Below are 12,555 nucleotides of genomic sequence, written 5' to 3' on the forward strand. Positions count from 1 at the left end.
GCAGGACGCTCCGGGTGTGGGGCGCCCACAGGGCACCCCCAGGCCCTCTGAGGGGCCACACCACCCTCCGAGTGTCTCCCACGCGTGCTCCTCCATTTCTCCCACTGCATATTGCGTGACCACAGCCCCAGCCCGTATTTCCACTGGGTCCTTGCTTTCTTAGTAACTGTGGAAGCTACACACACACTGTCTGTTAAATATGTTATAAACATTCTCCTATCAAGCTCTATAGGCTCTGCTTCTGCTATTTCTTTTTAAAGTAAAACTTCTGGGGTTTTAATCTGGACAAGTCGAACCTCGCAGTCTCTCCCTTCGTGGCTTCTAGGTTTGTGTCTTACAACAGAAGGCCTTCATTTGAGATTAGAAAAACGGTTTCCAACACTTTTTCCCACAGTTAAATATTTTGTGTTGACACTTTAAATCTTCTGGAGTTTGCTTTTTTAAATAACAGCTTTACTGATTTATAATTCACCTACCCTTAAATTCACCCTTTTAAAGTACACAATTCAGTGGTCTTGAGTGTATTCAGAGTTGTGCACCCATCACCCCCACCTATTCCAGAATGGAGTGTACATTTGTTGTGCACCTTGATCTAAGGGTCGGCCTTCACTTTGCCCCCAATTTTCCCAATAACATTTACTGAAAGTTCATGATCCCTTGCGAACAAACTGAAAACCCAACCCTTACAACAAACTGTATCTCTGCAGACAGACAGGTGCACCGTGGCCACCCTGCTCCGCTCTCTCACGGCTCTGCCGTGCCTGCACGAATCCCCGCTTGAACCCCCTCCATATCTGTCCTGCTAACCTCTCCCCCACCCCCCAGCCCGTTCTCGCCGTGAAAGACTCCCATTTCAGCTGGTCCCACAGAAAATCCTGTGGGAATTTTGATGAGAACAGTTCTGAATTCATGGGGAAAGGGAGATGAAAGAATGGATCTTCTCAATCAGACAAATAATGGGTCATTCCATGAACTTACTCTTTTTTTTAACCTCTTTCAGTAAAGTTTTACTATTTTTCCTTATAGATAACACACATTTCTTGTTAAATGTATTGCTAAGCACTGTGGTGACATTAAAGACTTACAGCTAATTTCTAGGTGTGATATTGTGGTTTTGTTGTTCAAACAACCCTTACCTTCTAAGGACCCACACTGATACAGCGGCCTCAAGACCGTCCAGGTGGAGCAGGGACTCTGGCAAGCACCAGTGGCTGTGCATATGCACAGCCTGACGCTTTCCATTCAGGAGGTTAACAAGTGTTGTCAGGTGTTTACTGATATTATGGACAAGCTGTCCTTATATTTTCTGACTGGCAGGACCACACAAGCTCAGCTCACTGGCTACAGCAGCCGCTCAGCTGGTTTCCCTGGATTTTTTTAGATGCATGATTATATTCCCAGCAAACTCCCTTGTCCTTTAAAATATTAATGCTTCCTTCCGGTTTCCACCTTAGAGCATCACAGCAAGAATGACCAATGTGGTGTGCTCGTGTGAGGGAAGGAAGTGGCAACCCACACTTTTTTCTTTTCTTTTTTTTTTTTTTTTGGCTGCATCGGGTCTTACTTGCAGCACGTGGGACCTTTCGTTGTGGCATGCGGGCTTCTCTCTAGTTGTGGCGTGTGGGTTTTCTCTCTCTAGTTGTGGTACATGGGCTCTGTAGTTTGTGGCACGTGGGCGCTCTTGTCAAGTCGTGCGGGCTCAGTAGTTGTGGTGCACGGGCTTAGTTGCCCCGTGGTATGTGGGATCTTAGTTCCCCGACCAGGGATCGAACCCGCATCCCATGCACTGGAAGGTGGATTCTTTACCAGTGGACCACCAGGGAAGTCCCAACCCGCACTCTTTTTATCACTGGTATTAGCAATGGTTTAAAACTTTCACCATTAAATACAACCTTTTTTGTAGGATTCTGATATCTTTATAATAAGCTTTGTTTACATGTTATCTTTAAATTTCATTGGGTAGTTTCTTATTTTAAAACTACTGAGCAGTGAAGCTACCCATCAGTGTGGGCAGATTAACAACTTCCGAAACTCCTGTGACTGTAAAGGGAGGAACGAGGAATAACCCCTCCTAAGGAATACGTGCTTGAACACTGCACACACAGCAGCCACAGGGCCAGGCGTACGGCGCTGGGGAGAGAGGGGAGGCGAGCACCACAGCTGGCATCCGAGTGGGCAGACGGTGCAGTACTAAGCCAGGCAGAGGCCACACAGGGTGGGGGGCCCGAGCCAGCAGGCCCCGTGAGCGCCCAAGACAACCCGCACGCGCCTGCCCCATCCACACCAGTGCTGAGACAAGGACACCGGTCATCGGTGAGGGGTCAGCGCCCACACGGAGAAGGAGGCGCCGTGCTGGCCGCGTACACACAGGGCCTTGCTTCCTACAAATCGACTGTTTAAAAGGACAAATAACCACACAGATAAACAGCTGAGTCCCAAACAGGCACTACACGAGAAAAGGCATCCAAACAGCAAATAAACACACAAAAAAGTACCCAAGCTTCTCAGAAACCCGGGAAACGCAAAGCAGAACTGCAGTGTGAGAGCGCTCAGCCGCGCCAGGAGGGCAGCCCACCAGGTTCACAAGCCCGTGATGCACACGCAGGACGTGCAGCTCCCCTCGCAGATGTGCCAGACATGGGCAACAGCCCCACTGGAGCCCCGCACACACCCGTCCAGAGGGGTGCGGCCCCGCTTGGCTCCCAGCACTCTGGCCTCAGGGCCCCTCCCTCTCGTAGAAACTACCGAGAACAGCCAAGGGCCGTGGGGGCCCGTGAGTCCGTGAACACGCGCCGCTGCAGACACTTACACCTGCGGCGTGGCTCCCTCAAAGGAGAGTGAGAAAGGCAGGTAACATCCCAGCATTATTATAACCCTGGAGGGTCTCAGAGACCCTGGGCCACCTTAAAAACCACTGTCACACAACAGCGAAAATGAACTAACAGCATAAATCAATCGCACACACACAACACAGAGTAAAACGAGCCACACTCAGAAAAAGAAGTGCCTCCTGTGTGATTGCACCGAAGCCCAGACCAAGAGCAGAGGCAACCCTGCCACGGGGACCGGAGGGGGTCGCCACCCGCACGCTCCTGCCCTGGGCACTGCTGACCTGTGCCCCGTCCCCAAGTCCACACGGCAGGGAGCTGGACCCTGTGACATGCCTTCCAGTCTCTCTCCTTGGCTCCGTTATCTCAGCAGGTCCTGTGAAGAGCTTTCCTGGAGGCCGCAGCCTCCCCTGCCCTAGTCCCCTGATACACGGTTGTGTCTGGCTGACTTTAAGGCAGGTTTAGCCTCAGAACCGGCTGGCGTATCTCCCATCTTTCTTGTCTCCGGAACAGGTCACATAACAAATCCAAGACTATTTGTTACTATCACTGATCTGTTTAGATCTGCTCCTGCCATCTTATTTTGTTTTCCACATTTTCTTCTTGATTCTGCTTTTATTTATTTCCTGATTCTTTTGTTAGCTTGATACCCATTTAATTTTCTTCCTTTGTATCAGTATCTAGACTAACTCAGTGTTATTCAGTGTCTAGATTCTTTCCGGAAGACGAGGACCTCCATCAAAATAGAGAATCCAGAGATAGACTCACATTCAAATGCCGCGTGGTATGTGACAGAGGTGGCATTTTAAATCAGCAAGGAAGCAAATGTCAGTCAATAAACAGTGCTGGCACACACGGCTCACCATGTGAGGGAGGCCACACAACCCTGACCTCACATTTTGTTCAAAAAGCTTTACTGAGGTATAATTTATATAACATAAAATTCACCTGCTTTGACTATCTCTACCTCACATTTCATCAAAAATTCTCTATGAATCAAATGTTTATACATAAAGAATGAAGACCATGAAGAATTAGAAGATAGCTTACGTCAATATATTCAAAATCGTCACAGGGAAAGGTCTGTGTATTGTAATTAGAACCCCAAACCCAGAAATCATACAGAAACAGACTAGTATCCATGAGCTCTGACATTGCAGCCAAGGCTGGACAGCACACACCTTCGAGCAACAGGTCAGCTCTGCGCTCACATAAGGCTGCCCAGACCACATGACCCAGCAGAAACGGGGTCGCTAGACAACAAATCCTGACAGCCAGTCGTGTGAGAAGCTGCTCGGCACATTGAGACCTGCAGCAAAACACTGAGTTGCAGGGATACGCAGATGAAAACCTGTCCTTCCCAACTCACTGCAGCAGGACCGCAGGGACCTGGAGATGCCCACATTCCACCTCTCAACAAAGTGCACACTACGAGCCCCGAGTGTCGCCTCTAACAACAGGAAATGGCTTTACGGGGGGGGGGGGGGGGCACACCCACTGAGGGGCCCAGCCAAGAGCAGCTTGTGGAGCCACAGGCAAAGCTCCTCAAGGAGACTGGACGTCCAGAGTCAAGTCCCCACTGCAGGCAGCGGGGAGTACAGGTCTGTAAAAATCACCATTCAAAATACCACCGCAAGAATTAGGAGACTGCTTCCTTCCTACACGAAAGGGAAAAAATAATAAAAGATGGAAGAAAAAAATAGCAAATGATATCTTAAATCATTTCAAAATTTCCTTTAAATCTCTAATGTTAGCGTTATCTACCAATTTATTTTTGAAAAATTATATCTTAATATCTGGGCCAACATTTAAAATTTTGCCCCAAAACCTGCTAAAAAATAGAACTGGCATAAATGGCTAATATGAATCTGAAATTTAAGCAACACTAAGAAAAAACACGGCCCAAACTCCAGAAGCTGAAAGAAAATGCTTTACACATGTCAAAGGCTGTACCCACAGGGCTGATGCAAAGTGCAAAAAGCTAATCAACAAAATCATACACTTCAAACAAGTCACTGTTGCAGCAAACTCACTGGAACGTCTCTGCCCACCCTTAGTTTCAGAATAACTCGTAAGGTGTAATGGTCCATCTTAAAGATGCTCCAACGTTTTCTCAGACAAGTCTGATGCGTGGACAGCAAACCCACGGCTCCACACGTCTGCCTGACTCTCAGCCACAGTTTCGCCTCCGTGTCTAACTCACCCCTCCCCCAACCAGAAGGGCCCCAACAGCAACAGCTGCTCTGCTCAGGTCTGCGCCCGGCACCCCTGGGCCCCCTGAATCACTGAAACCGTACAAGCCCCGTGTCCCTGTCATGTTGCGGCAAAGATAGAAATGAGGGTCTTTTCTTTTCTGACAAACAAGGAAAATAAGGGAGCCATGGGCAGGCTATGGAAACAACATAAACTGGCCTGAAAGAGTTAATCAATCCTAGCTTTTCTCTCTCTTTTTTTTTTCCCTTGGCTGCATTGGGTCTATCGTTGCTGCACGCGGGCTTTCTCTAGATGTGGCGAGCGGGGGCTACTCTTCGTTGCGGTGCGCGGGCTTCTCACTGCGGTGGCTTCTCTTGTTGTGGAGCACGGGCTCTAGGGCATGCGGACTTCAGGAGTTGTGGCTCACGGGCTCTAGAGTGCAGGCTCAGTAGTTGTGGCGCACGGGCTTAGTTGCTCCGCGGCACGTGGGATCTTCCCAGACCAGGGCTCGAACCCGTGTCCCCTACACTGGCAGGCAGATTCTTAAGCACTGCGCCACCAGGGAAATCCCAACCCTAGTTTTATTTTAACTGTTACTAATCTGTAGTGTCTGTAACTAGACTTATCCTTCACAAAGCTAACCTCTAACACTCTTGACACTATGTGAATTACACCCTGTACTCCCCTGTAGGAAATCACCCCTTGTAGCGTTCTGCATTTTAGAAGGAAGGTCACAGCCAATAACCCAGCCGGTAACAAACGGACCCAATTACCGGGCTGCCTGACACCAGCGGTGACTGTTTTGAAATAATGCAAGAAGAAGAAAAATTCAAGACCTTCCTTACTTTGATCCTTATCACCTATCCCCAGACTGCAAGCTCCATCTATAAGACCTCTCCTGATTCCCCGGGGAGGGGAGGCACAGTTCTTGAGGCACTAGCCTGCTGTGTTCCCTTTTTGCCTGGCAAAGAATAAAGCTATTATTTCTTTTCCTCCAAAACTCTGTCTCCGTATTTCTGTTCGGCACCGGTGCACAGAGAGCCAAGATAAGGTATCACCACCCCCAGACGGTGCCAAGCCTTCAGGGCCAGCACACCGCCAACCCCGAGCTCGTCCTGGGTGGACCCGGATGAAGCGTCCATAACGAGGACACGCCAGCACAGCACATGTACCACCCCACAGGCCTGTCAGCAGCCCTGGGCGCTCACCCCACCGGGAGGACAGAGGCCTCACCTGCAGAAGGACCACACCTGTGCCGGGTGACTGGGACACCGTGCCAAGGCCAAGGGCAAGCCGTACTGGCACCTGGTCAGCCACGGTTAGCAGTTTGGGTTATTAATGGTATTATTCCTGTCACTCCCAAGCCTAAAAATGCTCAAGCCGTTTACTTCCATGAACGCTGCACAGGAAGACAAACACTTCTCTGATGAAAATAAACTACCTAAAAATTCAAGAGAAATAAAATACAAGAATCCCAGCCAGAAGTAAACAGGGGGCTTTATTAAGGCCCAGAAGCGCCCAGCCACCACCCCCACCCCCGCCAGGACCGAGGTCTGCAGTGTGCGTCCCGCCCACCTTCTGGCTGCGGTCAGGCTCCAGCGCACCGTCCTTGGAGGCCCTGCTGCCCTCGGCAGGGAACGCGGTGGCTGGCTGGGCGCCCTGGTCCTCGTCCTCCTCCAGCTCCTCCGAGTCGTCCTCCTCAGAGTCCATGTCCAGGCTCTCCCCGTTCACATGGAGGGAGCCATCACCCAGGTCCTTCTCGCCCTGGAACACGGCAGAAGCCCACGTCAGGACCCCGCCAACTCCTCCGGGCAAGGCCCACGGCGCAGGGCGGGGGAGGGGGGTGGCTACTGTGCCGGAAGATGAGAGCCCGGGGCGGGGGTGGGGGCCCCCCCGGAGCAGAGATGGAGGGCAGCCCCCGCAGCCCGGCCCGCAGCCTTACCTTGGAGCCCACCGTGGAATGAGTTATGCTCTTAAACATCTCAATCACCGTCCTCTGTTTTAACACTTTGGTCTTTTTCTTAGGAACCAGGCTATAGGTTCCCATTCTTCGTTTTTTCTTCCGAGATACTGCAGCTGCTAAAACAAAAGGCAAGCAAGCTAAAAAAAAAAAAAAGTCAAAAGGGACGAGAGAAGAAAAGAAATGCCATTCAAATGTTTTTAGAGGTAGGTGACAGTTCACAAACTCTGATCACCAAAATCATTTGCACTCACGACAGTGTCTTAAGTTGCACAGAGAAAGCTGAACACCCATCACGGATACAGGATTTGTTCACAAGGAGACACCGAGCTGTACGGAGGGCAAACGTGAGCACCCCCTCCCAAGCAGGCAGCACGACACCGGGAGACCCACAAGCCGTCAGGAGCGGGCCCTGGAGCACCTGGGACAGCCTCTGAGCAGGGCTCTCCGAGGCACTGAGAAGGAAGGGCCTCCTCCAGACACCCTCCTACTCATGTGTCCAGAGGGTCCACCGCTGACGTGCGGCCACTGAAGAGTGGCCTTACACCACTGTCACCTGGACCCTCCATCCTCACTCAGCACTTCACGGACCAAGGGGAAGAATACTGGAAACAACGGCCCAGCGAGCTATCCCTGCACCCAAGGGCCAGGGAGGGAGAGGCCTGGGAGCAAGGTCTCCTGACAAGCGCAGCAGTGGAGGGGGTACCGAGCAGGGGCTTGGGGGCTCGTGGCCCCTGACGCCATTCTGGGCAAAGCAGCCCCAGGTTTACTGCTTTGACAGAATGAGGATCTCTGTAATGTTTTATTTTTGTAAAAAGTTCCAGGGTATTAAAAAAAAATCTGAAAACCACTGCTTTAACACGGAGGAACTCCACGAAAGGGCTGAAAAGAAATACCTTACGTTTTATTTCTACAAAATGCAGAGAAGGGATATGGGGAGAAAGGACGCACGTCGGCCATGGGCGCCGGGGGTCAGGATGACACCCCCTCACAGGTGCGTGGTGACGCCAGGACACTGAGGACAATCGCCACGCGGGCCACATGCGTTTACGTGGAAATGCCGTCCGTCCACGCGCTGAACGGAGCACAGGTGAGCTGGCGGAGGTGCCCCCCCAGGAGGAGGCGGGTGGGTTGTGAGCTCCGTGCAAACCTGCCATCTGGTCTCCACCGGCGCCGCAGCAGGACGGCAAGAGCAGGCCCTCCGGGGTGGGGTTGTCACCACAGTGACAAGAAGAGATGGCCCGAAAGCGTGCACTTCCTGTGATAGCCTAATGCACCGGCCGGGGGAAGTGCGGAGGAGGAAGGTTTCAAGAACGAGGCAGGCCGTTCCCGGTCCGCAGGGACGCTGTCACACAGGGCCACGTCCCCACGGGTCCCTGCTCCCCCCGGGGTGGGGACGCTGCAGGCACAGCAAGAGGGGCCTGCCGCCTCCCTGGGGAGCGAGCCGGGCAGCTGCTGCAGGAGCACCAGGCCATTCACGCTGCCCTGAGCCCGCAGGCCCATCTCCGCCTCCGGCCCTCAGATAAGGAAACAGAGGCAGAGAAGGACCCATGTGGGAAACTGCTAAACACACTCGGCATTTCTGTTTAGAAAACTTGGATTGAACAGATAAGGAAATAATAAAGCTAAAATAGGAACAATCTTAACTTTTATTAAGATAAAAGATCCTTGCGGCTTGCAGGATCTTAGTTCCCTGACAAGGGACTGAACCCACACCCATGGAGTCCTAACCACTGGACTGCCAGGGAATTCCCCAATCTTAACTTTTTAACAGAAGTACCGACTCCTGACATTCCTCGCCAAGCCCTACACACAAGGGTTTAATTCCACAGAGACATGCAACTCTGTCCAGCTTTAACTCTTTGAAACAAATAATACTGAGTTGAAATAGACCAAAAGTTGGAGGTGGTGGGGAGATAGACTGACCCTGTTTTCTAACCAACCACAGCGCTCCAACAAACAGAACAAGGACTCCCTGGAGACACGGCTGGTCCCAGGACTGGGGAAGGACAAGACGGGCTGGGTCTACCTGGTGTAGCCAGGAAGTCCTCACAAAGTGATGGGGTCACATCGGAGGACTCAGGAGCCAGCCTAAAGGGCAAACCTGGGACAATCTGAACATGACGGTGATGGACTGGAGCCCAGAGACTCACAGAAGGATCCATGAGTTGAGACAGAGGCAAGGCTGAAAAGGGGAGGCCCTTCATTCCAGCAGAAGCTCCACTGGGAAGTAAGGACGGGGCGATGGAACTGGAAGCCATCCTGGGACGACCAGTCTGGGAGTGGGTCCCTAGATGCTCAAGCTGCCAGGTGGGGCCGTGCAACCCTCTAAGCCCCGCCTCCAAAGACACCAAGGACGAGGACCCAAGGACCTGCAGACCCAGCCCTGCCGCAGCAGGACCAACACCCACACCCCACTCCCAGGGGACGCAGCAAGGACACACGGCCCTCGGGGACAGCAGTGACCCGAGCCTGACCCGGGAAGACAGCAGCGCCCCCAGGGGGACGCTCCAGATGTCAAGACGCACACTAAGGGACTGCAGGAAGCCGGCCAGAAATGCCTCCTGCGACGACTGACTGGCAAAGGCGAGTGGGGCCTGAGGCCTGGACGACACGTCACACGGGGGGCCCTTCCAGGCTCTGACACTACAGCGACTGCCCGAGAGGGCGCCACGCACGACAGGGACGCGCCCAGGGCCCCATGTCTGCAACTTCCATGCACGTTCAGAAGTAAACGTTACACGCTGGGCGGGAGAAGGATATGCGACTGTGCACGGGGTGGAATGGGGGGAGGGGGATGGGGGACGCCACAGGCATCCTCTGCAGAACCTCTGGTCTGAAATTACTGATAAGCAACAAGAGTTCTGAAAGTCCTGAGGTAGACAGGCCCCAACCAGCACATTACCACCCCAGAGCAGCCCCTCAGGGGGCCGCCTCCCCCTCGTCTGCGAGTGCTCAGCGATGTGAGCCGGGCCTGGCGGAGAGGCCTGTCTGCACTGGAAGGGTCTGCAGCAGAAGCAAGCTCTACGGGCGCGCCTGCCACGGCAGGCTCCCTGGGGGCCGCTCACCAGCTCCCCCCGCTGCGAAAGGCCCCACAAGGCACCCGATGCTCCTCCACGCCCCCAGGTGAGCGTGAGGAGAGGTGGCTCCGGGTGGGAGGGGGCCGCCCCACGGCCACCCGCACCTGAACCACGGTGCCCCTGCAGCACTGAATCCATGAGCTGGGAGGCTCCTCAAATCCAGAGCCCTCCACCCAATCAGACCAAGGCCGCGGACTGTCGGAATGAAAACGATCTTCATCTGGAAGCTGAAAACAAGCGGAGGTCCGACACAGCACCGGGTGAGGGTGGAGCGGGGCCCGCGTCCTCTGCCGTGCAGGCTCAGGACACACCCGAGAGCGAGGCGGCGGCAGGTTCCCTTTACCTGTCTGTGCCTTCGTGGCGGCCACGTAGCACTGGTTCTGAGGTAGCGACTGGTGAAGGGGCGGGAAGGGGGGTAAAAGCTGCTGTCGTCCAAAATCCGAGGCGTTTCTGCTCAACTCCTCTTTCGGCTCCTCAGGGTCGCGGGCGTCCCGGCCTTCCCTGGGGTCCTTACTGGCCGCGTGCTTCAAAACAAAGACAACGCGACAATGACGCACAGGCAGGCGGCAATGAAACAGCGTGCCTCTCCCACCAAACCCCTCCCCCGAGAGATGTGCGCTGAGGAGAGAGGGGAGAGCGCGGAAACCCGCTTCCAACAGAGTCTGCATTTCTGCAGGGAAGTAGCAGCGGCTGTGACACGTGCGGCACCCAGAACCAGGACCGTCTCCCACCTGGGCCTTTACAGAAAGCCAGCCAGCCTGTGATTTAGGTACTAAGCTATGACGACGTTTGCAAATACCCAGATGGGGCACATTCCAGGTGATCACGGCTACACAGTGCACATCCCCCAAGTGGTTTTCACGCCACAACAGATCATCATGTTACACCTTTAAGACGCTTTTGCTCAGTTTTACCCATTTCCTCAGGGTCTCGGCCTTAGCCTTCTGAGACCACAACAGCCTGTGATATGGACGTCAACCCCCTGGCACTGACCAACAGCCCTGCCTTTGCTCCAGACACCACTCAGCACCCCCCACCACTTGCTTCCCCAGAGTCACCTACAGCCTGAGACAGTCTGATCTCAAACCCGACTCCACTGAAACCACATTTCGCTGTGCACAAAGTAGGTGTGAGATCCTTCAGTGTACGGGGCAGGGAAGCTGGACAGCCACCTGCAAAAGGATGGCGGTGGACCTTCACCTTATACCACTGACAGAGATTAACTCAGAACAGATCAAAGACCTAAAATTGTGAAACTCTTAGAAGAAAACAGTGGGAAACTTCATGACATTGGATTTGGCAATGAATCCTTGGCTATTACCACAAAAGCACAGGCAACAAAAGAAAAAAGATAAATTAGACTTTATTAAAATTAAAAATTTCTTATAGGGACTCCCCTGGTGGTGCAGTGGTTAAAAATCCACCTGCCAATGCAGGGGACACAGGTTCGAGCCCTGGTCCGGGAAGATCCCACATGCCGCAGAGCAACTAAGCCCGTGCACCACAACTACTGAACCTGCGTTCCAGAGCCCGCGAGCTACAACTACTGAAGCCCGCGCGCCTAGAGCCCGTGCTCCACAACAAGAGAAGCCACCGCAGTGAGAAGCCCGTGCACTGCAACAAAGAGTAGCCCCGGCTCACTGCAACTAGAGAAAGCCCGCGCGCAACAACGAAGACTCAACGCAGCCAAAAATAAAAAAATGAAAAATTTCTTATAAATCAAAACCACAGTAAGATATCACCTCACACCTGTAAGAATGGCCATCATCAAAAAGACCACAAATAACAAGTGTTGGGGAGGGTGTGGAGAAAAGGGAACCCCAGTGCATTGCTGGTGGGAATGCAAACTGGTGCAGCCACTATGGAGGTTCCTCAAAACGTTAAAAATAGAACTACTATATGGTCCAGCAATTCCACTCCTGGGTGTTTATCCAAAGAATACAAACACAATAGTTCAAAAAGATAAAGGCACCCCTGTGTTTACAGTAGCACTATTTATGATAGCCAAGGTGTGGAAGCAACCTGAATGCCCGTCAACAGACAAACGGATAAAGAAGATGTGGTGTATTTATACACACACACAATGGAATATTACTCAGCCATAAAAAAGGATGAAACCTTGCTGTTTGTGACAATACGGATGGATCCAGAGGTACTACACTAAATGAAGTAAGTCAGAGAAAAAGACGAATACCATGATTTCACTTATATGTGGAATCTACAAAGCAAATGAACAAACATAACAACACAGAAACACTCATACATACAGAGAATATAAACAGCGGGTAGAGAGGTGGGGGAGGACAGGCAAAACAGGTGAAGGGGATTAAAAAGTACAAACCATCAGTTATGTAATAAGTAAGTCATGGGGATGTAACACACAGCATGGAGAATATAGTCAACAATACTGTAATAACTTTGAATGAATGGTGACAGATGGTAACTAGACAATCCCTTTTGTAATATATAAAGATATTGAATCACTATGCTGTAT

At 52.2% G+C, this 12,555-nt stretch overlaps 1 protein-coding gene across 6 annotated transcripts in view; it reads right to left on the reverse strand.

Annotated features, from left to right (window-relative positions):
- The window catches only part of EHMT1 (euchromatic histone lysine methyltransferase 1), a 145,654-nt gene that overhangs the window by 53,307 nt on the left and 79,792 nt on the right, over positions 1 to 12,555 (reverse strand). For 3 of the 6 annotated variants that reach the window (XM_082638807.1, XM_082638808.1, XM_082638811.1), the window contains exons 4-6: positions 10,405 to 10,585; positions 6,964 to 7,121; positions 6,597 to 6,785 (exon numbers count right to left, since the gene is read on the reverse strand). In XM_082638807.1, coding sequence (XP_082494933.1) covers positions 6,597 to 6,785; positions 6,964 to 7,121; positions 10,405 to 10,585 — 528 coding nt within the window. The remainder of the gene's footprint in view (positions 1 to 6,596; positions 6,786 to 6,963; positions 7,122 to 10,404; positions 10,586 to 12,555) is intronic. The other 3 variants (XM_082638809.1, XM_082638812.1, XM_082638810.1) reach the window with 2 other exon arrangements.

The sequence above is a fragment of the Mesoplodon mirus genome, assembly GCF_964341445.2.
Source record: "Mesoplodon mirus genome assembly, chromosome: 1".
NCBI classification, from domain to species: Eukaryota; Metazoa; Chordata; class Mammalia; order Artiodactyla; family Ziphiidae; genus Mesoplodon; species Mesoplodon mirus.